The sequence below is a fragment of the Mus caroli genome, chromosome 4 (genome assembly GCF_900094665.2).
Source record: "Mus caroli chromosome 4, CAROLI_EIJ_v1.1, whole genome shotgun sequence".
NCBI lineage: Eukaryota > Metazoa > Chordata > Mammalia > Rodentia > Muridae > Mus > Mus caroli.
In genome coordinates, this window is record NC_034573.1 from 130658458 (window position 1) to 130682958 (window position 24501).

Consider the following 24501-nt stretch of genomic DNA (forward strand, 5'->3'; position numbering starts at 1 on the left):
AACTCTGATCTCTTGCCTCTGTCTCTCAGGTGCCAGGCATGTACCACCATACCAACTAAGCTATATCCCCAACCTAGTTTTTTGCAACAGAATCCTGCTATGTAGCCCAGGCTAGATTCAATCCTCTCACCTCAAACTCCTAAGCAAGAATTACTGGACGTGAGGCACCACGGCCTGGCTTCTAAGATTGCCCCTCTCTCTGGCTGCTGAGGGTATCAGGGATTCCTTTGTTCAAATTCCCTCCAGGCGATTCCCTATAAGACCAGCTGCAGAAAGGCCACTTTTCTGCATGTTTAGGCAGCCGAGGTCTCATTCGTGGGATGTCACTAGCTGAGAAAACACTGTGTTGCTGCAAAACTCCATCGAAACTAAAGAAATAGAGAAGTAAGGCCATGCTCTGGGGTAAACTGCCAGCATCAATGTCTGCTCAGGCTCCTGCAGTGTGAGCCAGGCATGGGACATCCCCCACGAGAGCCCCAGAGGGAAGCTGCTATTGGATCAGGCCTGGCCCTTGTGACTGCAGCCTTCAGCTGTGGTTATCTGGGAGGAGAGCCCTGCCCACAGACCGCCAGTGGGGCCACACGGTGAGAGCCACTTCCCCTACAGGTGCCTGTGGCAGGTGGGCGGGACCTTCCCCAGCCTCTGTGGTTTAGGAAAACCCATTTCCTGGCACTCCCATCAAGGAGAAGAGCTGGACTGCTGAGAGCTCGGCTTTTCCCCGTGGAGAGCTTGGCATGGAGTCCCTGTAGTGAATGGCTTTTCATGGCACAGATAATGGACCAAGTAACCTGCAAGGTGGTCTGGCCCCACATCCCTTCGAATCTTCAAGGCCGCCTCTCCTCCTCCTCCTCCTCCGATTTATTATTATATGTAATTACACTGTAGCTGTTTTCAGATACCAAAAGAGGGCATCAGATCTCATTAAGGATGGTTGTGAGCCACCATGTGGTTGCTGGGATTTGAACTCAGGACCTTCGGAAGAGCAATCAGTACTCTTAACCACTGAGCCATCTCTCCAGCCCCCCTTCAAGGCTTCTAACCCAGCTTAAGGGTCTTGTGAATGTGTCTGGGCTCTGCCACTCACCTACCAACTCAACAGTGTGGATTGCATTTTTAGTACAGAGAGGAGAGGCTGAGAGAGGAAAAGTGACCTTTACCCCAGCCCCTGGGGGACAGAGGCAGGAAGATCGCTAGGGGTCCAAGGCTAGTCAAGGGTACATAGCTAGTCCTTGCCCCAATAAATAAATCACAAAGTGTCTTCATCGCTGGACAGGAACTGATGTTCCAGCACCTTCTCAGACCCCAGGCCAGCCGCTTTATTTATTACACTGCCCCTCTGGGGGGATCTGTGTCAGTCAGGTCCAGACCTAAACCACCACCTCTAGGCTACCCAGGCATCTGGGTTTCCTGGGAAGGTCACCCTCTAGGAATTGAGGTGGGAGTGGGTAAGGAGAGAGACAACTGGTCCCTACTGACAATCTCATCTACTAATGAAGTCTCACCTGACCTAGTGACACCAGTCCCACGCCACACATGGCCAATAGGAATGCCCCCCAACCTGCTCCACCAGCGGCTGTCCCAGCTCAGTAGTAAATGGCTCCACTGTTCTCCAGCCACTGAAGCCAAACCTCTGGGCATGTCTGAGCCTCACATTTCCACACCCACATATCTGGTCAACAAGTCCTGCGCACATGGCCAGGTTCCTAGAGGTTGTGCTGTCAAGGCGTCCCACTGTCCCCATAAAGGGATTCCCCCCACCCCCATCATAGCTCTGCACACTTCTTGACTTTCTGCAGTCTGTTGTTTTGCTTGGGTGTCCTTGCATCACTTTCCAGTAGTCCCACTGGACAGGGCCTAATGGTCCAGTTCCTGGAACTCAGCCTGACTCGCCTTGAGTTCACAGGGATACTGTGATGCTAAAGGTGTGGGCCCAGGACTATTCCAGCCGCAACTTTCCCTGGCTTACCCCAGGTCTCTCATACACCCTCTGCCTCAGTTCAGAGGTCATTGATCCAGGGGCCAGGGGATACCCTGGCTGTGTCGGTCACTATGGGACAGTGTAGTAAATGCTGTAGACAGGTATCCTAGGCTTTCCGGGGTCTTTATTTGTCTCACCTGTGCAGGGGTGTGTGCAGACCATGCTTCCGGGGTTCTGGGCTAGGTCCTACCTCCCTTTAGCCTCCTGCGCATCATCACAGCCAACCCGTATGGAGCGCCTTTCTGGCCATATCTGACCATGGGAGTGAGTCTGTGGCAAGTGTGACCTTCCTCTCCTGGTATCTACCCAGTAGTATCAGGCTTTAGATGAGTGCTCTTATGCAGCACATACAACAAGCCGTCACTGCTGCTATTTGTCATTGTACAGGTGAGAAAAAGCTGTCCCAGGGCTGGGGAGATGGCTCAGTGGATAAGAGCACGGGCTGCTCTTCCAAAGGTCCTGGGTTCAATTCCCAGCACCCACATGGCAGCTCACAGCTGTCTGTAACGCCAGTTCCAGAGGATCCGACACCCTCACACAGACACGCATGCAGCCAAACACCAATGCACATGAAAAGAAATAAAATTTAAAAAAAAAAAAAAAAAAAGGTCCAAACCTAGTAATATGGTTCAGGGGGTAAAGGTGTTTGCTGCCAAGCCTGGGGGCTTAAGTTCAATTCCTAGGCGCCCACAGAAAGAATATGACTGACTCCTGAAGACTGTTCTCTGATGTGCTGTTGTGCATACGTGCCCCCCCCCCCTGCAATTAGAATTAATAGTGCTGTTTTGTTTTGAGGAAAAGAAAAGGAGACCCAGGGAGGTTAACTTATACATCTATAGTCACACAGACAGGGGCAGGCTTGAACCTGCATGCATAAGGTGCACTGCCGAGGTGTGCACCTGAGGCTGTGGTGGCGGACAGGACACTTTCTCCTCTGTCTAGTCTTACCTTCTGCCTGTCCCATCTCCCATTCATCTGCTCTGTCTCAGACTCTTCCACCTCTGTCTCCCAGCATGGCCCCCCTGTTTGTCTAGCAGCAGCCTATACGTGTGCCTGTCTTTTTGTCTGTCCTGTCTCCCAGAATATCGGTTTTCCGTTTGTCTGTTCTGTCTGGAGACTGTCCCACCTGTGTCTTCCAACCTCTCAGTCCTACTCTGCCTGCCTATTTGATGTTTGTCTATCTGCCTGTTTCCTGTATTATGGTTGTTCTATATGGAGGCTGTTCCAATGGGGTGCCCCAACGTTCCTTTCTGTTTGCTTGTCTGTCACCTCTCTACCTCTTTGTCTGTTGTCTGCCTGGTCCCTTCCCCCCTCTGCCCCCCTTCTCCCAGCATCGCCCTCTGTCTGCCTGTATGTCTGTCTACCTGTCTCGCAGCCTGTCCTTTTCCGTCTATCTCTTTTGTTTGGGGACTGTCCCTCCACATTCCCCTGCTTCCCATCTCTTCCCTCCTCTCCTCATCCCCCGACTCTCGCCTCCACCCACGCTGTCCACAGCATCAAGATCTCAGCGAGCTCCGGACAGAGGTCAGACTGGGAACTACAAGTCCCGGCAGCCCGCGCGGCAGCGACGGACGTAGGCGCCGCGGAGGGGCGGGGCTTGACGGGCGCAGACTGCGGCACCGTTCCAGTCGCCGTCGCGTCGTGCAGGTGCTGCCCAGCCCGGCCCATCCGCGGATCGCCGCAACCGGCGCCCCCCGACCGTGCCCCGGGGCCTCGCACGCCGAGCCCAGGCCGCGGGCCACAGCGGCCGGCGATGAGCGCGAGGAGCCGAAATGAGCGCAGGTGAGCGGCGGCCCGGCCCTCCCTTCGGGTCTCGTCCCCAGGTCCCCAGAGACAGATTTAGGTTGCCGCTGCACTCACCCTAGGGCCGGGGGTTCCTGCCCTCCCCATCCCCTCTGAATGCATTCGACCCTGAGTGACAGGTCCCAGTGATGGACGCGGTGCACCGCCTCTGTGCAGCACCCATATGTGCTACATGAACAGGATTAGGGAAGCCAGCTCTCTGCCGGGCCTGGATGGGAGACCCGAGGCACAAATGCATTCCTGACCTACACAGAAAGCTTGCCAGTGGCCACATCCAAGGACCACATCCTGCATGCCCCCCAATGCCAGAATGAGTGTCTTAAGCTGAAACCAAAATCCCATCAGATGCCGATGGCCTGCTAACCTCCGGGTGCTAGCATGTCTCTGTCTAGCCCAGTCCCCAGCTTCCATCCGACCGTGTCTTAGGTGAGGGATGGAAAAGAATGGGGGGGCTACAGTTCAACTTGTGATAAGAACAACGTCTGCCCCTTATGCACCAGACCCCTGACTCTGCACTTGAGCAAAGTCTCTAGCGTCTAGCATAGCATCTAGAATCTACATAAAGACCTCCTAGGCGCACACCCTCCCAGCTTGAGGGAAGCCGTGAGCTCGTGGCCATGGGGGAGCCACCAGAAGTAGATGCTGGTGCCCTGGGCCACTGATAGATTCGCAGCCGGAAGCTGGGTCTTCCGCAGGAAATAAGAGGTTCCCAAATGGCTTTGACTCCCACCCCTCGGCTCTAAGGTGCTGGTGTGTCTGCCCCAGGGCTGGGAACTGGGCTCAAGCCTCGTCTGCGGTGGGTGTCTGTATGTTGGTCTTTCATTCTTGGCCTGCCTTTTCTTGGGCTTTGTGTTTGGGTTTCTGGCTGAGTGCTGAGAAGGGTGTCAAACCTGGACCTTTTGCTCTATTGGAGCTATATTGTAACTTTGTTTTGTTTTGTTTTGTTTTTTCGAGACAGGGTTTCTCTGTGTAGCCCTGGCTGTCCTGGAACTCACTTTGTAGACCAGGCTGGCCTCGAACTCAGAAATCCGCCTGCCTCTGCCTCCCCAGTGCTGGGATTAAAGGCGTGTGCCACCACGCCCGGTGCAATCTTTGCATTATATTATTTAATCTTTTAAAGATTTGTTTTTAAAATTTTTACGTGTGTGTGTGTGTGTGTGTGTGTGTGTGTTTTTGAGGGGATTACAGAAGGTTGTGAATGCTGAAAAGCAAACTCATGTCCTCTAGGAGAACTGACTGTACTCCTAACTGCGGAGGTATCTCTCCAGCCCCTGTTATTTTTATTGTTTGAGATTAGGGTGTCATATAGCCCAGGCTGGCCTCAAATCCAATACATAGTCTCGGATGACCTTGGACTAATCCTGTTTGCACGTCTTCAGTGCTGGTATTACAGTCATGGGCCACTAAACCTAGCTCTCATTTTAAATATGTGATCATTTTTATTACTATTTCCTGTGCACACATACTTTTGTTCCAGCCTGTGTGTGTTGGTCCGAGGACTTTTCCACCCCGACTCCCTGCTTGGAACTCAGGTCATGAGGTTTGTGCAGCTAGGGCCTTTGCCTGCTGTACCATGTGGCCACCACCCCTCCCCCATTTTAAATGAGTCTCCTACTCTGCGCTTTTCTCGAGGCTGTGAGGGTGAATTAAAGGCCCTGTTCATCATAGCCAGCTTCCCCATTTGAGGTCATACGATTCAGGACCTGACTCTTCACAGCTAAGGTTCCCGGTCTCTGAAGAGAACATTTCATTAGTTCCTCTCTCCGAGAGCTGGGGTGAACTACAATGTTGCCACTGCAGGGGGAGAGGCCCTCTGGCTGACTGGGCTGTGAGCTGAGAGCTCCGAGAGCTTAGAGTTTCCATCCCTCAATACCCACAGCCTGAGCAAACCAGCTTTTGAGGTTGCCTTACCAGTGAGTCCCGGGACACTATCCCTTGATGGGTGATCAGTGGCTAAGCCTATCCAAGTGCTTTGAAGATGGCCTGTGCCCCTGCCAGACAGTGCACCCCTGGGTGTGGCCCTTATGGACGCTCTAGAGGTTTCCTGAGATGTGACTTCCTCTTTTGGAAAGCCCCTTTGCCCACCTTCCCCAGGCTGGCTGTGAACATCCTTGTGAAACACTGGGATTCATGATGGACACTGGGGTTCATGGTGGACACTGGAAAGAGCTTTCCAGATTAGCCCCCAGGGGCTGAGAGTAGGGGAGGGGTCAAACATGGGGGGGGGGGGGGGGGGATTGGTGGGGTGGGGAGGCGCAAGGGGTTTGACCCATGCTCTCCCTGTTCCGAAGTGCTTGGGTGTGAGTTCATTCAGTGCCTGCTGTGAGTAGGTCAGGAACCAATGATCAAGGGTGAGAGCATGGGGACCCATTTCCAGTCTCCAGCCCCTAGCAGAGTGGCCGTGGGAAACCCAGCCCTTCCATTGGTAACTGCAGTAAGAGGCCACCTCACTACTGCTGGCAGGTGGAACTGGGTCTCGTGATTGGCTCTGGGTTGGCTCTGTGACTTCTTTATCAGCCTGAGCTCTGTCTAGCTGGTGTCCCAAGGGCCACAAGCTACAGGAAGGAGCTGCCGTTCAGGCCTGGAGGCCAGCACCCCTGCAGGTTTCTGTCTGGGTGATGAGAAAGGAGAGGAGCTGCCACGCCCCAGTGGGAAGCCACACAGCTGGCACCAGCCTCAGATGCCCTCTATGATGCCGGCTGACACTCACTCCTCTCTTCCTCCACGTCAGTGCCGTCTCGCTGCACACACTATCGTCTTAGAGATTGGAAATGGAAGTCCAGAGAGGCTGGGGCACCTGCTTTATGAATCACAGCTTGGCAGAGAGCGCAGTTGATGATGGAGACATTAACTGTGGCTCTTGGGCAGGGTACCTCCCCACACCCGTTTCCCAGCTATAAAATAGAGATAGACATAGTGCCTGCTTGGTAGGGTTGTGTGGAGGAAAAAGCAGGTGATTATACAGCCTGGGTCAGCCCTTTGAAACCCCAAGGTGCTGTTTCCTGGCTATCTGGAAGGTGGCTGAGCCCCCACTCTTGACATCGTAGGCAGATGAGGGGCTCCAGCAGGAAAAGCTGCTGGTGATGGAGGACCTGAGAACTTCCTGGACTTTCTGTCCGGGATTCAGGTCCCCTCTGAGAGAGCCAGCCTACTCCTTGGGGCCAAGGGAAAGAGATGATGTTCCTCCTGACTGGCTCTGCCCTTGTGCATGGTCTGCGGTTCTGTGGGAGAGGGCCCACTGGTCGGGCTCTAGTTCGGCTATTTTCTGGGTCCCCAGTTTAAAGAGGCCTCAGGTGGCATGGCACATCAGTTCCCAGCTGTTCCGTGTAGTGTGTGTGAAAGCCCGAGATGCCAGCTTCCTGGCCCTTGTGGGTCTTAGTGGCCTAACCCCAGTTCCCTGGGTATCCATCCCAGGAGGAGTAAGAACGGCTTCTGGAACGTGGGAAGTACACTCTTCCATCAGTGCTGACTGCCACACCCAGATTTGTCTTTGTCTATTGTTTTGTTTTTCAAGACACAGTTTCTCTGGATCGCCCTGGCTGTCCTGGAACCAGATCTGTAGACCGGGCTGGCCTTGAACTCATAGAGATCAAGTGCCTCTGCCTCCTGAGCGCTGGGACTAAAGTTGTAGACCACCACCTCCCACCCTCGATTTGTCTTCATTCAAGAACAATAAAACCTATTGTTTAATTATGAAAATAGTAAGCAAAACTAGTCTGAGAGCCGGCCTGGGCCTGCCTCCCCAAGCTCCATCTCCTTGCTGTGTGATCTTGGCCGAGTTATAATAATAACTTCCTCCCTTTTCTTTAAAATGGAGAGCGGAGGCTGGGAAAATGGCTTGTGGGTAAAGTGCAAGCGTGAGGTCCAGGGTGGGGATCTCCTGGACCAACATAAAAAAGCTGTAGCACACACTTGAAATTCCGTCGCCGTGGGGACAGAGACAGGCCGATCCTGGGGACACTCTCTAGCCAGCCCAGACTAACTGGTGAGCTCTCGGTTCAGGGAGAGACTCTGTCTCAAATGAAGTAAGGAGGAGGAGAATAAAGATTCCCAACCTCGCCAGGCTTGGTGGCGCACGCCTTTGAGAATCCCAGCACTCGGGAGGCAGAGGCAGGCGCATTTCTGAGTTCGAGGCCAGCCTGGTCTACAGAGTGAGTTCCAGGACAACCAGGGCTACACAGAGAAACCCTGTCTCCAAAAAACAAACAAAAATAATAATAATAAAATAAAAAAAAATTCCCAACCTCAACTTCTGGCGCGTGTGTGTGTGTGTGTGTGTGTGTACACTTGAGCCTGTACATGCACACACAAAACACACCTACACACAAAATAAATGAAAACTAAAATGGAGAGATACCTGGCAGACTTATTATGATAGCCATGTAAAAAGGGCTGGGGACAGAAGCCCACATGTGATTAGCTATCAAGCCACAATCATGGGAGACTTGCCACCTGCCTCTCACACACACTCTCCGCCCAGCTTATTGGATAGTCCAGAGACTAAGGTATGCTGTGACTACTGCAGCTTCAAGAGGAAAGTCGGACCTACTGGGTAGAAACTTCCAGAAAGACCTCTGCCCTGTTGGGACCACAGCCCTGCAGATGGGGAGGTGGGAGGGAGGGTCCTCCGCAGTGGCCTGGTTGGTGCTGGTCCCTGCTGCTGACAGGATCAGGGTGGACTTGACTTTATAGAGCACTGGGCACCAGGTCTGAATGAGTACAGCCCAGCCCCTGCCCATGGGTGGCACTGTAGAAGAGTACATGGATGAAATGCAGCGCCCTGCGCCAGTAGAAGCAAGACAGGTGTGCAGGGAGGGCAGTTACGTGCCTCTCTCCAGCTCTGTCGAGAGAGCACACTCGGGAGAGCTATGGGCCATTCAGTTCACAGGCTCAGAAGGCCTGAGGACAGAGTGACCAGGCATGCCAGCTGCGGAAGGAAGAGGAGGCCTGGGGTTGTGGCCTGGCCCCGGGGTGGATTGTCTAGCACCGTAAGGGCCTGGGCTCCAGCCCCAGCACTGAGAAAGAAAGGTGCCTTCCCTTCTCTGACCTCTCTCCTTCCTGTCTACAGACAGCAGCCTGCTCATGGGCAGCACGCCCCCCAGCTATGGGACCCTGACGACAGGGACGTCAATCGATCCCCTCAGCTCCTCAGCTTCATCCGTGGTAGGTGGTGGTGGGCGGAGCGGCACTCTGTCTGCCCCAGTATCCTCCCGACATCTGTTCAGTCCCCCTGACTGCCCCCAGCTTCATCAGCCCTGTGTCTCCTGCATCCCCAGAGGCTCAGCGGCTACTGTGGCAGTCCATGGAGGGCCATCGGCTATCACGCCGCGGTCTGGATGCTGGCAGGGATCCCTTGGCTGCTATTCCGCTGGAAGCCCTTGTGGGGCGTGCGCCTGCGCCTGAAGCCATGCAGCCTGGCCCACGCCGAAACACTCGTTATAGAAATAAAAGACAAAGAGGTGAGTGCAGCCACTGGGGTCTGAGGAGGAGTAACGGGGTAGTGGGGTGCTCCGTGCAACCACCTCTGCCTTGGCTCAGGGTGGGCAGGAGGGAAGCCTTCATATTCCAGTATCCCAGTCTGAGCGGTGGACAGAGGCAGCCGGGTGTGGCCCGCTGGGCTCCCTTATATACTTCTTTAGAGAATGCTTTCTTAGTTTTTACAAGGGGGTGGGGGAGGTTTATCTCAGTCCCAAGACCATACCACAGTCCATCCTCAAGGAAATCCTGGCAAGAACTCAAGCCAGGAACCTGGAGGCAGGGACTGATGCGGAAGCCATGAGGGAACCCTGCTTTTGCCTTGTGCCCTATGGCACGCCCAGCTCACTTTGCTCTCTTACACCAGCCAGGACCACAGGCCGAGGGTGGCACTGCCTGCAGTGGACTGGGTCCTCCCACACAATCGTTAGTTAAGGCTTGCCCACAAGCCAATCTCATGGGGACATTTTTCCCAACTGAGATTCTGCTTTGTTTATTTATTTATTTTTATTTATATTACTACCCTGTAGCTGTCTTTAGACACACCAGAAGAGGGCATCAGATCCCATTACAGATGGTGTGAGCCACCATGTGGTTGCTGGGAATTGAACTCAGGACCTCTGGAAGAGCAGTCAGTGCTCTTAACCACTGAGCCATCTCTCTAGCCCCATTCCCACTTCTCAAATGACTCTAGCTTGTGTCAAGTTGACAAAAAAAAAAACAAAAAAACCAAAAAAACCCTGGAATAATGGATAAGGATGCTTGCTGCATAGGTGCGAGGACCCGATCGATGTAAACATCTGGGTATGGCTGCCCAAGTGCCTATAATGCTTGGCACTGGGGATGGGAGCAAGGGCAGCAGGCTCTCTGGGGTTGCTGACCTCTACCACTAGGGTCAAGGAGTGGCCCTCTGTCAAGGAAGTCAGGCAGAGATCGATAGAGCAACACACCTGGAGTCTGTGTGCACACAGGTGCACTGCTACACACGTGTGTAGACACCATGGTCACATGCGTAAAGACCGTTGGGTATAATGTGCTGTCTAAATTGATAGCCCTGTGTCTTTGGCTTTCCACAAGGCCACCTGGCTAGGGGACTGTCCTGCAAGGATGGAGGCTCTTTTGAAAGGCTGAAGTCACACCTCTGTGTTGCAGGGTAGCTCCAGACAGCTCTTCACGGTTCAGGTGCAGACTGAGGCTGTTGTCGAGGACAGGTGAGACACTGGGTGTCCCTTCCCATGGGGAGGGGGGAGATGGGAGGTCTGGGCCATCCGTTGAGCTGCTGAGTAACTCTTAAACCCTCTCCAGGCTGGAGCTGCCCCCACAGGCCCAGGCAGAGGATGGCCGGAGCCAGGCAGCCGTGGGAGTGACACTGGAGGGCACATGGCAGGACACCTCCGAACTCCACAGGCAGGAAGAGGCAGTGAGTGGCCAGCTGGGCTCTAGACCTAGTCTTGTCCTTCTCTGGGCATCCAGGTCACATGCTGTGTGGGAGGACTGGGCTCACGGTTCTCTGTGTCCCTCTGGCTCTCTGTGGTCCCAAAGGCCTGTGATACTATCTGACGGGCAAGTTCTCTTTCCCATGATGCTATCCCTCTCCCCTCCCCCACCCTGTGCGTGCGAATGCTCCACGCCAGGCCACCTCCCACCGGCCTCTCCTCTCTCACCCAGAAGCAGGCACTGCGCTATTATGTCCTCCAAGGTCAACGCTACGTCTGGATGGAAACCCAGCAAGCCTTCTGCCAAGTCAGGTAGAGGCCCCAGGCATGGCCACACCATCTCCAGCAGGGTGGGGTGGGTACCAGTGCATGATGGCCACTGGGCTAACCCAGGCTACCCGTGGCTGCCCTGAAACCGCGGGCAGTTCATGAAGCGTCTCTCGGCTGGGAGCTGCTGCTTTGTGTAATTTGGGGGTGAGGGTACGTCTCACCTCTTAGAGTCATCTAAGGTACACCTGCTGGGTACCACACCCCATGGTGTGCTTGAGTTGAGTTCCTCAGAAGCGGAATTCTAGATGAGGGGACAGGGACATTAGACCCGTGACAGCACTGGGAGGTGGCAGTGGAAGGTGCCAGGCCTTGTTACTACCAAGAATGCCAGGAGCCTCTTGACCAGCATGGAACATGTACCTCAGGGGTGGCAGACATGACCCCTCGGCTCCACCTGTGAGGGGTGGTGGGCTGTTCCTGGGGAGGTGGGTTCAGCCACATTTGGCTCTTTCTGCCTCTCATACATCTTACGCTCACCCAGCTGGGGTAAATTGGGGTGTTTTCAGGGGAAGAGGCGCCCCACCAGCCTTTGCTGCATGGTAGTGACAGAAACAAAGCTTGTCACTTAGCATTGACTGACCTCAGCGATCCACAGCCTGATGGGGTGGGTGTGTATGCTGCACCCATTTTGCAGTTGAGAAAACAGAGGCACCGCAAGGTTACCTGCTTTGCCTAAGGTATCATTGGTGTAAATGTTTTGTCACTGACACCCATCCCCCACTGCCGTCATCCCTTAGTGAGGTGGTTTGTGGCCCAGTCACAGGAATGGAGAAGCTGAGTTCTCTCTTCAGGGTTTAGTTTGATCGAGGGGGGCCTGACAGCCCTGGAGCCCCACGTTCTTAGCCTGCTGAGGATGGGGTGTGGAGCTCAGGCCCCGTCACCCAGTTTCCCCTCTCCACCTCAGCCTGCTGGACCACGGTCGTACCTGTGATGACATCCACTGCTCCAGCTCCGGCCTCAGCCTCCAGGACCAAGCTACGAGGTATTTGCTGCCCCGGCCCTGGGCTCCCACCCTGCTCTTCCCTCCCTCCCTCCCGTCTTTCCGTTGGTGCCTTCTCGGAACTGTGGCTTCCCTGATGGAAAGTGGGGTGGGTCTGTGGCACCCCGGGACAGCTCAGCGGCCTCCCTTCTTACAGGAAGACCATTTACGGCCCCAACGTGATCAGTATTCCTGTCAAGTCCTACCTGCAGCTGCTGGCGGATGAGGTAACACACCCCGGGGTCGCCCGCAGCAGCTTGTCCAAGTAGGGGTCAGTGTCCTCCGCAGCCTGAGAGAGCAGGTTGAGGATGAGGGGCGTCCACGCAGGGCTTGGACTAAGCCTGCAGTTGTGCCGAGGCTTACCTGTCCTGTCCCACCGCACAGCCTTGGGGAGGAGGCCTGCCTTAGAGCTGGCCCTGCCTCAGGGCCCAGTCTGCTTGGCTGTCAGCCCCGTGAATAAGGATGAGGACTTTACAGTCTGTTCACCCAGGAGGAACCCACGCCTCAGGGCAGAACAAGGTACCGCCAAGGTCACACATAGTCAAAGGAGTCACTTCAACTTGGAAATCACAGTCCCAGCCTTCTGCAAACCACAGCCCGACTCTGGCGCTGTGTGGTTTTAGACGAGTGACCTCCTGTGCCCAGTCTTCAGCCTCGGTGGTGGCTCCAGCTTATGGAACTGCCCTCACCATCGTGTGACACTTAGAAAGCATGGCAGACGTCTGGGGACAGATGCCTGTGTCTTCCTAGCTGCAGCTTGGGGGGAATGTCAGGTAGAAAAGGGGAGTGGGCCTAGGCAGGCGGCTGGCTTGGCTTTGCTCGGAGCAGCCACCAGCTCTGTCTCCAGTATCCAGGCAGCCCAGGGATGCTGTCAATGCTGCCTCTTGCCCCTCCTCCAGGCCCTGAACCCCTACTATGGGTTCCAAGCCTTCAGCATCGCACTGTGGCTGGCCGACCACTACTACTGGTATGCTCTCTGCATCTTCCTCATCTCAGCCATCTCCATCTGCCTGGCTCTGTACAAGACCAGAAAGGTGAGGGCGAATGGCCTGGCAGGGCTGGTCGGGGTGTCCCCAAGGGGCTGCCACCCACTCAGCTCTTCTCGTCCCTCTGTCCCACAGCAAAGCTTGACCCTCAGGGACATGGTCAAGCTGTCCGTGCGGGTGCAGGTGTGCCGACCCGGAGGAGGTGAGGAACGGGACGGGGGAGGCTGGGAGTAGGGTGCAGCGGGGCGGCTGACCTCACTGGACCCCATGTGATCACAGAGGAAGAGTGGGTGGACTCCAGTGAGCTGGTGCCCGGAGACTGCCTGGTGCTGCCCCAGGAGGGCGGGGTGATGCCATGCGATGCTGCTCTGGTGGTCGGGGAGTGTGTGGTCAACGAGAGCTCCCTGACAGGTAAGCCCAGCCCGCACAAGGCCTAGAGCCCTTTCCTTGCCGTCTTAACCCTCTGCCTTTTGCTAGAAGCCTTCGCTGAGTTTTTCTTTCATAACAGTTGTGGCCCCAGCACTTGCCAGCCCTATGCCTTTAAACACTCTGTGCCTCAGTTTCCCCACCTGTAAAATGTGGCTGCCAGTTACTCTGGGGTAGAGCATGCACAAAGTCTTATCAGCATCTACCAAATGGCTGAGACTCTGCATCGTGCAGAAGGCTGTGGCGTGTGAAACAGGGCCCCTGCTTGCGTCCCGTGTCCTTTCCACACATGCACACTGGTACAGCAGCTTTGTACGTGGGCTTATGGTCCTGTTTATTTCTGTTTCTTTTTTTTAAAGATTTATTCTATGTATATGAGCACACTGTTGATGTCTTCAGACATGCCAGAAGAGGGCATCAGATCCCATTACAGATGGTTGTGAGCCACCATGTGGTTGCTGGGAATTGAACTCAGGACCTCTGGAAGAGCAGTCAGTGCTCTTAACCACTGAGCCATCTCTCCAGCTCTCTATTTCTGTTTCTTGTATCATACATATGTATGTAGCACTCCACACACTGCCTAGGAAGCCCTGGTGGACCAGGACTGATGTACTCGTGCAGATGGAGCCACCATGCGCGGCCTCACCTCTTTCTTTCAGTGTTTATGAGATCTGTGCCTGTCTCGGGGGCTGGCATCTGTGATCCCAGCACTCAGGAGGCTGAGGCAGGAGGATCACTAGGTCCAGGCCAGCTGAGCTAACAGTGTGATAGGAATGGACGTTTGTTTCCAAGGAAGGTTCTGGCTTGAGGTGGCTGCTGTTCTTGTGCTTGTGATATGTGGCACTAGCAGTGGGCTCCAGGGCCTCTCCCGCTGAGCTAAGCTCCCCACGACATTGTTCCTATCTTGTATTTAAGCAGAGTTGCCCAGGCTGCCTTTGAATTTACTCTGTAGTCCCAGTAGACTTCAGACTTGTAATCCTCCTGCCCCAGCATCCTGAAAAGCTAAGATTACAGGCCCTCCACCAGGCCCAGTTTTGGATTTTACCTGTGTAATAAGTTAATGATGCAAACATGGTTGTAACCCCAGCACACAGAAGCAGGGTCACACAGACACACCTTAGCTAGACCTAGTGGGTCTAGCCTAGACTACACAGTGAGACTCTAACTCACTGAGAACAGCAACAACAAAACCCTTAAAACACAAAACAAAGAGCCAAGGGACTAGGTGGTGTAGTGGCACACATTGGCAGTGCCAGCACTGGGAGGTTGAAGCAGGAGGTATCAGGAGTTCAAGGTCATTGACTATACAGTAAGTTTGAGGCTAGCCTGGGCTTCATGAGACTGTGTTTAAAAAAAACAACAACAACAACAAAACCTCTGACCCCCATGGACTGTGTCACACTTACCTAATCTTAGGGATGCCAACAGGCTGGGGTACCCTTGAGTTCCCCCAAAATATGCATATTATAGCTGCCCAATAATACTGTCTTCACAGGGACTCCTTAGGGCTCTGCTTTGCCAAGCTGGCTGCCCAGGGCTTCATAGACGTGACACCCCCCCCCCCATGATATCCTTATTAGATTTGAAGTGAGTGTCCTGGTGTCCACGTATCTTTGATGCCAGCACTCAGGAAGCAGAGGCAGGTTGATCTCTGTTTGATGCTAGCCTGGTCTACATCTATGAGACCTTGCCTTAAATGAGATCAACACAAGAAGCAGGGTGTGGTCAAGTGTGGGGGCTCAAGCCAGCAATTCCAGGACTCTACAAGCTAAGTCAGGGAGATTATAAGTTCGAGGACAGCCTTATTACATAGCAAGACCAGTCTAAAGTCCGCAAAAATGTGTTTGTGGTAAACTATCTCCAGTAGAAGGGCTCCCCAAACATTTGCCCCCAATATACTCTAAGTGACCTAATTACCCAAAGCAGGCTCCTAGGAGCAGGTGCCCCCCACCCCTAGTATTGCCTCCCGGTCTCAAGCCCTTTGCCTCTTCTGGCTTGTGTCCCTCTCCCTGTCCACCCAGTCACAGAGGTAAGTGTGGCTTCAGAACAGCTGTGGGCAGGAGAGCCCTGAGGACCTCCTGTGGACCTCACACCGTGTCCCTCCCAGGGGAGAGCATCCCTGTGCTGAAGACGGCCCTGCCAGAGGGGCCCAAGCCCTACTGCCCAGAGACCCACCGGCGGCACACTCTCTTCTGTGGCACCCTCATTCTGCAGGCCCGAGCCTACGTGGGACCCCGTGTGCTAGCAGTGGTGACTCGGACAGGTACATATGGGGAGATGGGGAGGAACGCTGAGCTCAGCACGTACAGGATCGGTGGCACAGGGCAGGACAGGACCTGGAGCATCCTCCCCCTCCCCCGGCAATGCATGATTCTTCTCAAACCCAGTTGAGCCTCTAGGTCCCAACTTTTTTTTTTTTTTTTAACACGTGTGTGAGTGTTTCGATGTATGTTTGTCTGTGCGTATGCATGCCTGGTGCCTACAGAATCCAGAAGAGGGCGTTGGATCCCTTGAAACTGGAGTTACGGATGGTTGTGAGTTCTGTGGGTGCTGGGAAGTGAACTTAGGTCCCCTGGAAGATCAGGGGCCGCTCTTAACCACTGAGCCATCTGTCCGGCCCTCATGTCCTCTTCTTAGCAGAAGTCAGGCAGACTGTAATGCAAGCAAGCTTTGCAGTGTTTGTAGGGGACAGCAGAGATTCCCCTGAGGGCTGGGGGGGCGCGGGGGGGAGAAGACTTAGCTCGCCCTTGATCTACATGAAACCACCCACTTAAGAGTCTGTCTGTTAATCTCCTGTGGGGTTCCTGCCTAGTGGCAGCAGTTGGTGGTGCACGCCTTTAATCTGAGTACTGAAAAGGGAGAGGCAGATGGAGCTCTGTTTGAGGCCATCTTGGTCTACAGAGCAAGCTCTAGGCAAACAGGGGCTACATACTGAGACCCTGTCTAAAATAAAATTCTACAAGGGTTATGCACTTATAATCCCAAGTGCTCGAGAGGTGGAGGCTGAGGGGTCAAAAATTGAGGTCCAGCCTGGGCAATTTAGTGAGACTCCTCCAGTCAGGATAAAGAGGGCTTCGGAAAAGTGAGAGGGTTCTCGGCAGGGCACTTGCCTAGTTGGGTAAGTTGGGTCCAATCCCTGAGCCACAGGAAGAAAATAATTAAAAAGACCTCTGTGGGGGTTGTGCAAGTCTTGGCAGTTGTCATCTGTAACCCCAATCCTGATGGCTTTCATTGAGAACATTGTGACCCCGGGCTGCAGCAGTGTCCCAGGAGTGGGAAGAGCTTGTCCTAACCTCTGTCCCTGCCTTGGCTGTCTGTCTGTCCCCAGGGTTCTGCACAGCCAAAGGGGGCCTGGTGAGCTCCATCTTGCACCCAAGGCCCATCAGCTTCAAGTTCTACAAACACAGCATGAAGTTTGTGGCTGCGCTCTCCGTCCTGGGTGAGTGGGCCACGTGCCTCCCTCTCACCCTGCGGACAGCCCCAGCCCGGGTGGGTCAGGGTCCTGCTCACCCCCTGCTATCTCCCCAGCTCTGCTCGGCACCGTCTACAGCATTGTCATCCTCTACCGCAACCGGGTAAGCCGGAGCCGGGTGGGACCGGAGCCAGGTGGGATTGCCAGCCTGCGGGACCCGCCCAGCTCCACCTCTGAGTTCACAGTGTTTCCTACCAGGTGCCTGTGAGGGAGATTGTGATCCGAGCTCTGGACCTGGTGACGGTGGTGGTACCACCCGCCCTGCCTGCCGCCATGACCGTGTGCACACTCTATGCCCAGAGTCGGCTGCGCACACAGGGCATCTTCTGCATCCACCCGCTGCGCATCAACTTGGGGGGCAAGCTGCGGCTCGTGTGCTTTGACAAGGTGGGGCCTGGCTGCCAGGATGCAGGGACTGGGCACTTCAGCAGATGGCCTGCTATACCTAGACAACATCCAAGTGGGGAACACTCGGGGACCACCCTTCACAGCCAGCTCCTACCCACTCTGTCTCATGCCTGGCAGATAAAATGCCAGAAATCATTTAATTGTTGAAGAACCATTGTGGGGCTGCTATGTTGGGCACTTGAGTTCACAGCCCTGGAATCCAGTAGGAACCAGCAGAGGTGGCAGGGATTGGGGTGTGTGTGTGTGTGTCTGTGCATGTGTTTGCCTGTGTCTAGGGGTGGAGTGTGCCTTTGTGGGTCTGTGTGCCAATGACTATGTCTGTGTGTGTGTATATCTTTGCCTCTGTGTCTGTGTCTATGTGCATGTGTGTGCCTGTGTCTATGGGTGGAGTGTCTGTGTGCCTTTGTCTGTGTCTATGTGTGTATATATTCGTATCTGTGTGTGTTTGTGTGTGTATGCACGCACATGGTGTCTGTGTATGCATGTGTGTGCCTGTGTCTATGGGTGGAGTGTGTCTGTGTCTTTATGTGTGTGTGTATTTGTCTCTGTGTCATTGTATGTGTGTGTGTGTGTGTCTCTGTGTGTGTGTATACTCGCACATGCACCTAGCAAGTGAGAGTACCAGGAGCACACTGAGGACAGTGGGTATTTTGCCCAGAGCCACCTTGATGGCATGACCAGTTTCGCCCACTGAGCTTTCCCGTGAAGAGGAACAAGCGTGTGCAGCCCTTAAGGACACTGAGCTGTGGTGTCAGACGGGAAATACCAGCTGAGCTCCACCTGATGGCCCGTCAGGGCCATGAACTGAGCAAGGAAAGGGAAGGCTGTCAGACTCAGATAGGGGTGTGGAGGTGACTCCAGCAGGGACACAGGGTCCAGAACAGGCCTCCTGTGGCCCTTGCTGTGGGACTCGCCTGGCTTGGGGTGTGGGGACCAGCTCTGCAAGGCCCGACTCAGCCAAGGACTTGGCACTATCCTCTTGCAGACAGGCACCCTCACGGAGGACGGCTTGGACGTAATGGGCGTGGTGCCCCTAAAGGGGCAGGTGTTGCTGCCACTGGTCCCAGAGCCCCGCCACCTGCCCCTGGGGCCCTTCCTGCGAGCACTGGCCACCTGTCATGCCCTCAGCCAGCTACATGACACCCTGGTGGGTGACCCCATGGATCTGAAGATGGTGGAGTCTACAGGCTGGGTGAGGAGGCTGAGCAGGCCACCTTGTACCCGCCCCCCATGGTCTCTGTCCCATCAGCCCACCTGCAGTCACTCTCAGGCAGAGCCTTGTGTCAGGGTCTGCTCTCTGCTGGCATCCCATTGTAACTTTTCTCTGTCACTATTACCTTGGCCGTAGCCTAAGCTCAGAACCTGTTTCACAGAGATTTTAATAACTTACCCAAGCTCACTCATCAGCTTATCGGTGGGACAGCCAGAATGCCCATTTGGATCTTACCCCTCCAGTCAGGAAGTCTTCCATGGGTCTAGTCCTGCTGGCCCCTTTGCCAAGGCCCCAGGTCCCAACCTTCTTTGTCCCCAACCAGGTCTTAGAGGAGGGTCCAGCTGCAGGCTCAGCACCTGGGAGCCAGGTCTTAGTGGTAATGAGACCCCCACCCGGGGGCCCTCGGCAACAGGTAAGCTGCAGAGTGACTGGGCCTTGGGGCCTTGGAGTGGGCCTCAGCCAGCCCCTCAGCTCTCCTCCCACCCGCAGGAAGAGCCACCAGTGCCAGTCAGCGTCCTCTGCCGCTTCCCCTTCTCCTCTGCCCTGCAGCGGATGGATGTGGTAGTGACATGGCCAGGGGCCACCCAGCCTGAGGTCTACGTCAAAGGCTCCCCAGAGCTTGTGGCCAGCCTCTGCAGCCCCGAGACAGGTGAAGGCGGCAGGCCCAGAGTCCACCAGTGGGTGTGAGCCTAGAGTGGGGGTGGGTTCCGGTTCGTGCCGCACACACCCTCCCCACAAGCCCTGATACCTCTCTCCCTCCACAGTACCCAGCGACTTTTCTCAGGTACTGCAGAGCTACACAGCTGCTGGCTACCGAGTTGTGGCCCTGGCTGGCAAGCCACTGCCCATTGAGCCCAGCCTTGAGGCCGCTCAGCAGCTGACAAGGTGAACCCAGTCCCAGGGTATCTGGAGGGAGGTGCTAAGCCCAGGCAGTTCCCCACTCCATCTGGACACTGGGAGAAGGCCATTGATTTCTGTCTGACCTCTGACCCGGAGATGCTAATCCTCTAGGGACACTGTGGAGCGGGAACTGAGCCTCCTGGGGCTGCTGGTCATGCGGAACCTACTGAAGCCACAGACGGCCCCGGTTATCCAGACTCTGAGGAAGACGGGCATCCGCACCGTCATGGTGACAGGTAGTATGGCCTGGAGGTGGGGGGGAATCTGGGAGAAGGCCACAGCCTGTCCTTCCCGGCATCTCCTGCTGCAACATCCTTTTAGAGCCAGACCCTTCCCCATCTTTCTGTCACATGTGTCACTGTCACCCACATGTCACGTGAGCTCAGAGCTCTGGGGCTCAGAGAGGGATGAGTTCCTAAGAACGAGGTAGGGTATCCACCCAGCCAGTCACCTGTTGGGCCACCAGAAGGTCACCAATCTATTCCAGGTCCCTCCTCCGTGTGGGCGGTGACAACCTCCTAAAGTGAGGATTTCCACTGGAGTGAAAGGGCCTTCGTGGGCAGTCTGTCTGTCTCACACATGCCAGCCCCGTGCTTGCATACGTGCCCGGTGGCCCAGTCTTGATGCTGCATGCCAAGTGTAGAGCTGGAGTCCAGCCTCCAGCCACTCCCCTGACTCTCTGGTGACTCAGTTTACCACTGAGGAAAACAGTCTAGGAGCGTGGCTAGTTGGCCGGTTTGCCCTGCTCAGCCATGATTGGCAGTTCTCATGGATGGTCTCTTGTAAGGGTCAGGGTGGGGTCAGGGTGACAAGGCCCTGGCCACTGTTAGACTCTGACTCTACCTCACACTCCTAGGGGACAACCTGCAGACAGCAGTCACCGTGGCCAGAGCTTGTGGCATGGTGGGCACCCAAGAGCACCTGGTTGTCATCCATGCCACCCACCCCGAGCAGGGCCAACCTGCTGCCCTCGAGTTCCTACCAACGGAGTCCTCTGCAGTCATGAATGGGGCGAAGGTGAGACGAACCCACCAACACTGGCTGTGCCCACCAAGAGTGACCCCATTCCTTGTCACCTGGCCCAGGCCCAGGCTCCAGGGAGGGAAAGGGCTACTGAGCTGAGTTTCCTGACTGCCTAGGTCCCTGTCCAGGCCACAGGCTATCCCATGGTGCCAGAACCCCAGTCCTGTCACCTGGCCCTCAGCGGGTCCACGTTTGCAGTCCTTCGGAAGCACTTCCCCAAGCTGCTGCCCAAGGTACAGCTGCCCAGGGAGGGGCTCTGCACCGCCTGTCTCTGTGTGCCAGCTGATGTGTCAGCCCTCCCTCATATATGCCACAGGTCCTGGTGCAGGCTACCGTCTTTGCCCGCATGGCCCCGGAGCAGAAGACAGAGCTAGTGTGTGAACTGCAGAGGCTTCAGTGAGTTCTTGTGGTGGGGGAACTTAAAGGGCTGAGGAACGACCGTGAGGGTGTCCGTCTGTCCTCTCACCTCCATGAGCATTAGTGACCCTTCATCTTTCAGAAGCTCCCAGAAGCCAGACGTGCTGGCAGTATGCTACAATCCCAGCACTTGGAAAGCAGAGGCAGGAGGATTACTGCTAGTTTGAGGCCTTTGTGGACTATGTAGGGAGACTGACTCAAACAAACAAGCAAAACAATCAGGGCTAAGGATGTCACTTAGTGTGTTCCAGGCCAGCCAGGGCCCAGCAAGGGCCTGTCTCAATCACAAGCAAATAAACAAACAGTAAATAACGCTTAGGTCGGGCTGGGATTATGGTAAGAGCGCCTGCCCAGCATTTGAGAGATCTTGGGATCCATCCCGAGCACGGTAAAAAGATCAGGTGTCCAGGTAGGCTTCCCTGTGTCTGTCATGCCAAAAATAATTTCACCTATTTACCAAGTGTCCCTCCATCAATAGGTTGGACTCTCCCAATAGCCTGTGGAGGCTCAGGCCATACCCATTCTCTTTCTGTCAGGTACTGTGTGGGCATGTGCGGGGATGGAGCCAACGACTGTGGGGCCCTGAAGGCGGCTGATGTGGGCATATCACTGTCCCAGGCAGAGGCGTCAGTGGTCTCTCCGTTCACCTCCAGCATGGCCAGTATTGAATGTGTGCCCACTGTCATCAGGTAAGGCAGGCGGGTCCTGTTGGGGGCGGAGCTGTTGGGAGGCGGGGCCTTCCACAGCTGGAGCAGCTGATGTCCTGTCTATCTTTGCCCCTAGGGAAGGCCGCTGCTCTCTGGACACTTCATTCAGCGTCTTCAAGTACATGGCCCTCTACAGCCTGACCCAGTTCATCTCTGTGCTCATTCTCTACACGGTGAGTGAGCAACAGTAAAACCCCAGACCCCAGGCCAGCACCCCTCCTACATCCCACACCAGGGAGAAGTCAGGGTAGCGTGGCTAAGAGCCCAGTCCCTTCTAAGATGTGCGACTCTACCATTTGCCTGTTGTGATTCAAGGCAGCGAAGCTCACGTGGTTCTAAACCTTAGGACAGGGGTCTTGAGAAATGAGGCCACTGGCTTGTGCTACCAACTATCTCTAATTCCTGAAGCTTTCAGTGTGTGTGTGTGTGTGTGTGTGTGTGTGTGTGTGTGTACGCGCGCACATGCGCACATCCCAGGGGGCTGTACACTCCAAGACAGAGCCTGGGCAGAGTGACACAGAGCCGAGGCCCTGCCCTGCAGGCCCTCCCTTCCCCAGCTCAGAGCATGTCCTGGTCCTGTTTGCTTACACCAATGTCAGGAGTGTCCTGGGCCAGATCCACATCTACCTCAGGGTTTCCCTAGAGCAGAGACAGTGTGGCAGCCCCTCGGAGGATTCGCTATATGTAAAGCAGCCTTCCACAGGAACTTGAGACTAGGAGTCAGGACAGCGTGTATCAGATGACTGGGACATGCGTCCTAAGGATGCAGGGTCAGACAGAGAGCAGGAGGGATTCCTCCCCAGGCTCTGTGAGGACTGGGGCTCTGCAAGAGCTGGTCCTCAGCTTCCCCTGGCCTCTCCCGCCACAGATCAACACCAACCTGGGAGACCTACAGTTCTTGGCCATTGACCTGGTCATCACCACCACGGTTGCGGTGCTCATGAGCCGCACGGGCCCTGCACTGACCTTGGGGCGAGCGCGGCCGCCAGGGGCGCTGCTGAGTGTGCCTGTGCTTGGCAGTCTGCTGCTGCAGGTGGCCTTGGTGGCCGGCATCCAGCTGGGGGGCTACTTTTTGGTCATAGCTCAGCCCTGGTAAGTAGCAGGCGCCCGGCACCAGCACTGCCTCTGCCTCTGCCACCTCTGCTCTCTCCCTAACCCCACTACCACGGTCCCCAGGTTTGTGCCTCTGAACAGAACGGTGCCCGCACCGGACAACCTGCCCAACTACGAGAATACGGTGGTCTTCTCTCTGTCTGGCTTCCAGTACCTCATCCTGGCCGCAGCGGTGTCTAAGGGGGCACCCTTCCGCCAGCCGCTCTACACCAACGGTGCTGCCGCGTGGGGGGCTGGGGGGCGGGCTGAGGGGTGGCAGCTAGAATGGAGAAGGGACCCAGAGTAGAGCGTGCATTTGTGTGTGATTGTGTGTGGTTGTGTGCACATATGTGCGTGCGTGCATGCGTCCCAGGGCGCAGCGCCATTGCTGACAGACTCCCCCACCCCCAGTGCCCTTCCTGGTGGCCCTGGCGCTCTTGGGCTCTGTCCTGGTGGGCCTCATCCTGGTCCCCGGCCTCCTGCAGGGGCCCCTAGGACTGAGGGACATTGCGGACAGCTCCTTCAAGCTACTGCTGCTGGGTCTGGTCGCCTTCAACTTCGTCGGCGCCTTCATGCTGGAGGTAGACAGGGACCACAGGGATAGAAGCAGTGGGAGGGACGTGGAGGACCCAGGCCCGGCTGTCCCTCCACACTGCTTCACTGCCCTCTACAGAGCGTGCTGGGCCAGTGTCTCCCAGCCTGCCTGCGGTGGCTGCGGCCTAAACGGGCCTCCAAGAAGCAATTCAAGCAGCTGCAACAGGAGCTTGCAGAACATCCATGGCCCACTCCGCCCATTGGCTCCGTGAGGTAGTGCAGACCTTGGAGGGCATGCTGGACACTGGATCTCCCTGCCCCTGAGCCACGACTGGAACTCTCTCAAGAGACAGTACCAGTCACCTCCCACAGCCCTGAAGCTGGCTGCTGTCACACTGCTGTCCGGACACACTCGCCTGGGGAAGTGCTGACTGCTGTCTCACTTTAGACCATCCTGTGTAGAGATAGCAGCTACCAACTCCATCCAGAGCTGCTGGCACTATAGCAAATAAAGTGCTGGCTTTCCTGACGTGGCGGCACTGGTCTTGTATGGACGCTGTGGTGTGTGCCATTGCCCAGGTTCCCTGCTCACACAGGACGCCTGTCTCTGTCTGACCTGACCATCCTTTTCATCCGACAGTATGCCTACCATAAGTGGGGTGCACGTTACATACAGCTTAGCCTTTTATTCATGCGATCTTGTATACTACAGCTGAAGGCCCAACCCCATTTTATAGATGGCCACAGCTAAACTGAGGCTTGAGGTCACAAGAGTGGCCGCACTGGGTCTGACCTCAGGTTCTCCATTCCTAGACCTCCTAGCCCTGCCTGCAGGAGGGAGGAGCCACAGGCTTGCCTCGGGCTGGCGCTGTGTAGAGTATGATCTAGAGTCTGATGCCATCTCAAAGAGAGCCTGTCCTCTCTGCCTGCCACTCCCACGTCCTGGGATGTGTTTGTAGTCTGGTTCCTCAGATAAAGCCAGGCTGTCAGCCCAGGTCTCCCGGCCAGAACCACAAGCCCTGTCCCCTGGGAAGGGTGGGTGCATCTGACGTCATCCCTCCAGCAGGCTGCTGGCCAGGTTCCTCTGTTCTGCGGTGCCAGTTGGCTTGGCTCCTGGGTAGGGAGGACAGGAAAGAAGGGCCGTGTCCTCTTCCTAGGCCTCCTCCAGCCTTGTTCCTGGAAGTCTAATGCCATTCACAGGCCACTCAGAGCTCAAAGGATGTTGGGTCAGTCTGGGGTGAAAGGCATACCCGGGTACCTAGGTGCAGCTAGACCCTGTGCTATGGTGGGGAGGTCAGTGTCTTAGTCAGGGTTCCATTGCT

At 55.6% G+C, this 24501-nt stretch overlaps 1 protein-coding gene across 5 annotated transcripts; it reads left to right on the top strand.

Moving 5' to 3' along the window:
* The first annotated feature begins 3582 nt into the window (after nucleotides 1-3582).
* On the top strand, nucleotides 3583-23708 carry Atp13a2 (ATPase cation transporting 13A2). 5 transcript variants are annotated; one of them, XM_021160151.2, is made up of 29 exons: nucleotides 3583-3760; nucleotides 8850-8944; nucleotides 9058-9240; nucleotides 10409-10467; nucleotides 10562-10676; nucleotides 10925-11004; nucleotides 11927-12004; nucleotides 12159-12228; nucleotides 12901-13035; nucleotides 13123-13189; nucleotides 13267-13398; nucleotides 15521-15676; nucleotides 16742-16852; nucleotides 16942-16988; nucleotides 17084-17272; nucleotides 18279-18485; nucleotides 18829-18918; nucleotides 18996-19155; nucleotides 19271-19391; nucleotides 19518-19642; nucleotides 20263-20423; nucleotides 20546-20662; nucleotides 20746-20825; nucleotides 21383-21535; nucleotides 21630-21726; nucleotides 22422-22645; nucleotides 22730-22881; nucleotides 23057-23226; nucleotides 23319-23708. In XM_021160151.2, exons 1-29 carry the CDS (start codon nucleotides 3751-3753, stop codon nucleotides 23454-23456), a joined length of 3522 nt encoding a protein of 1173 aa, XP_021015810.1. In that variant the 5' UTR covers nucleotides 3583-3750; the 3' UTR covers nucleotides 23457-23708. The 5 variants fall into 5 exon arrangements, with proteins under 5 accessions (XP_021015810.1, XP_021015813.1, XP_021015811.1 ...); XM_021160154.2 differs by having other exon boundaries at nucleotides 23131-23226; XM_021160152.2 differs by having other exon boundaries at nucleotides 20558-20662.
* The last annotated feature ends 793 nt before the right edge of the window (nucleotides 23709-24501 follow it).

Bases quoted from the DNA above. Each gene is read 5' to 3' on its own strand.
- Atp13a2 (XM_021160151.2), top strand. The intron at 12,005-12,158 runs GTATTTGCTGCC...CCCTTCTTACAG, and splicing joins CTCCAGGACCAAGCTACGAG to GAAGACCATTTACGGCCCCA. The intron at 16,853-16,941 runs GTGAGTGGGCCA...CTATCTCCCCAG, and splicing joins GGCTGCGCTCTCCGTCCTGG to CTCTGCTCGGCACCGTCTAC.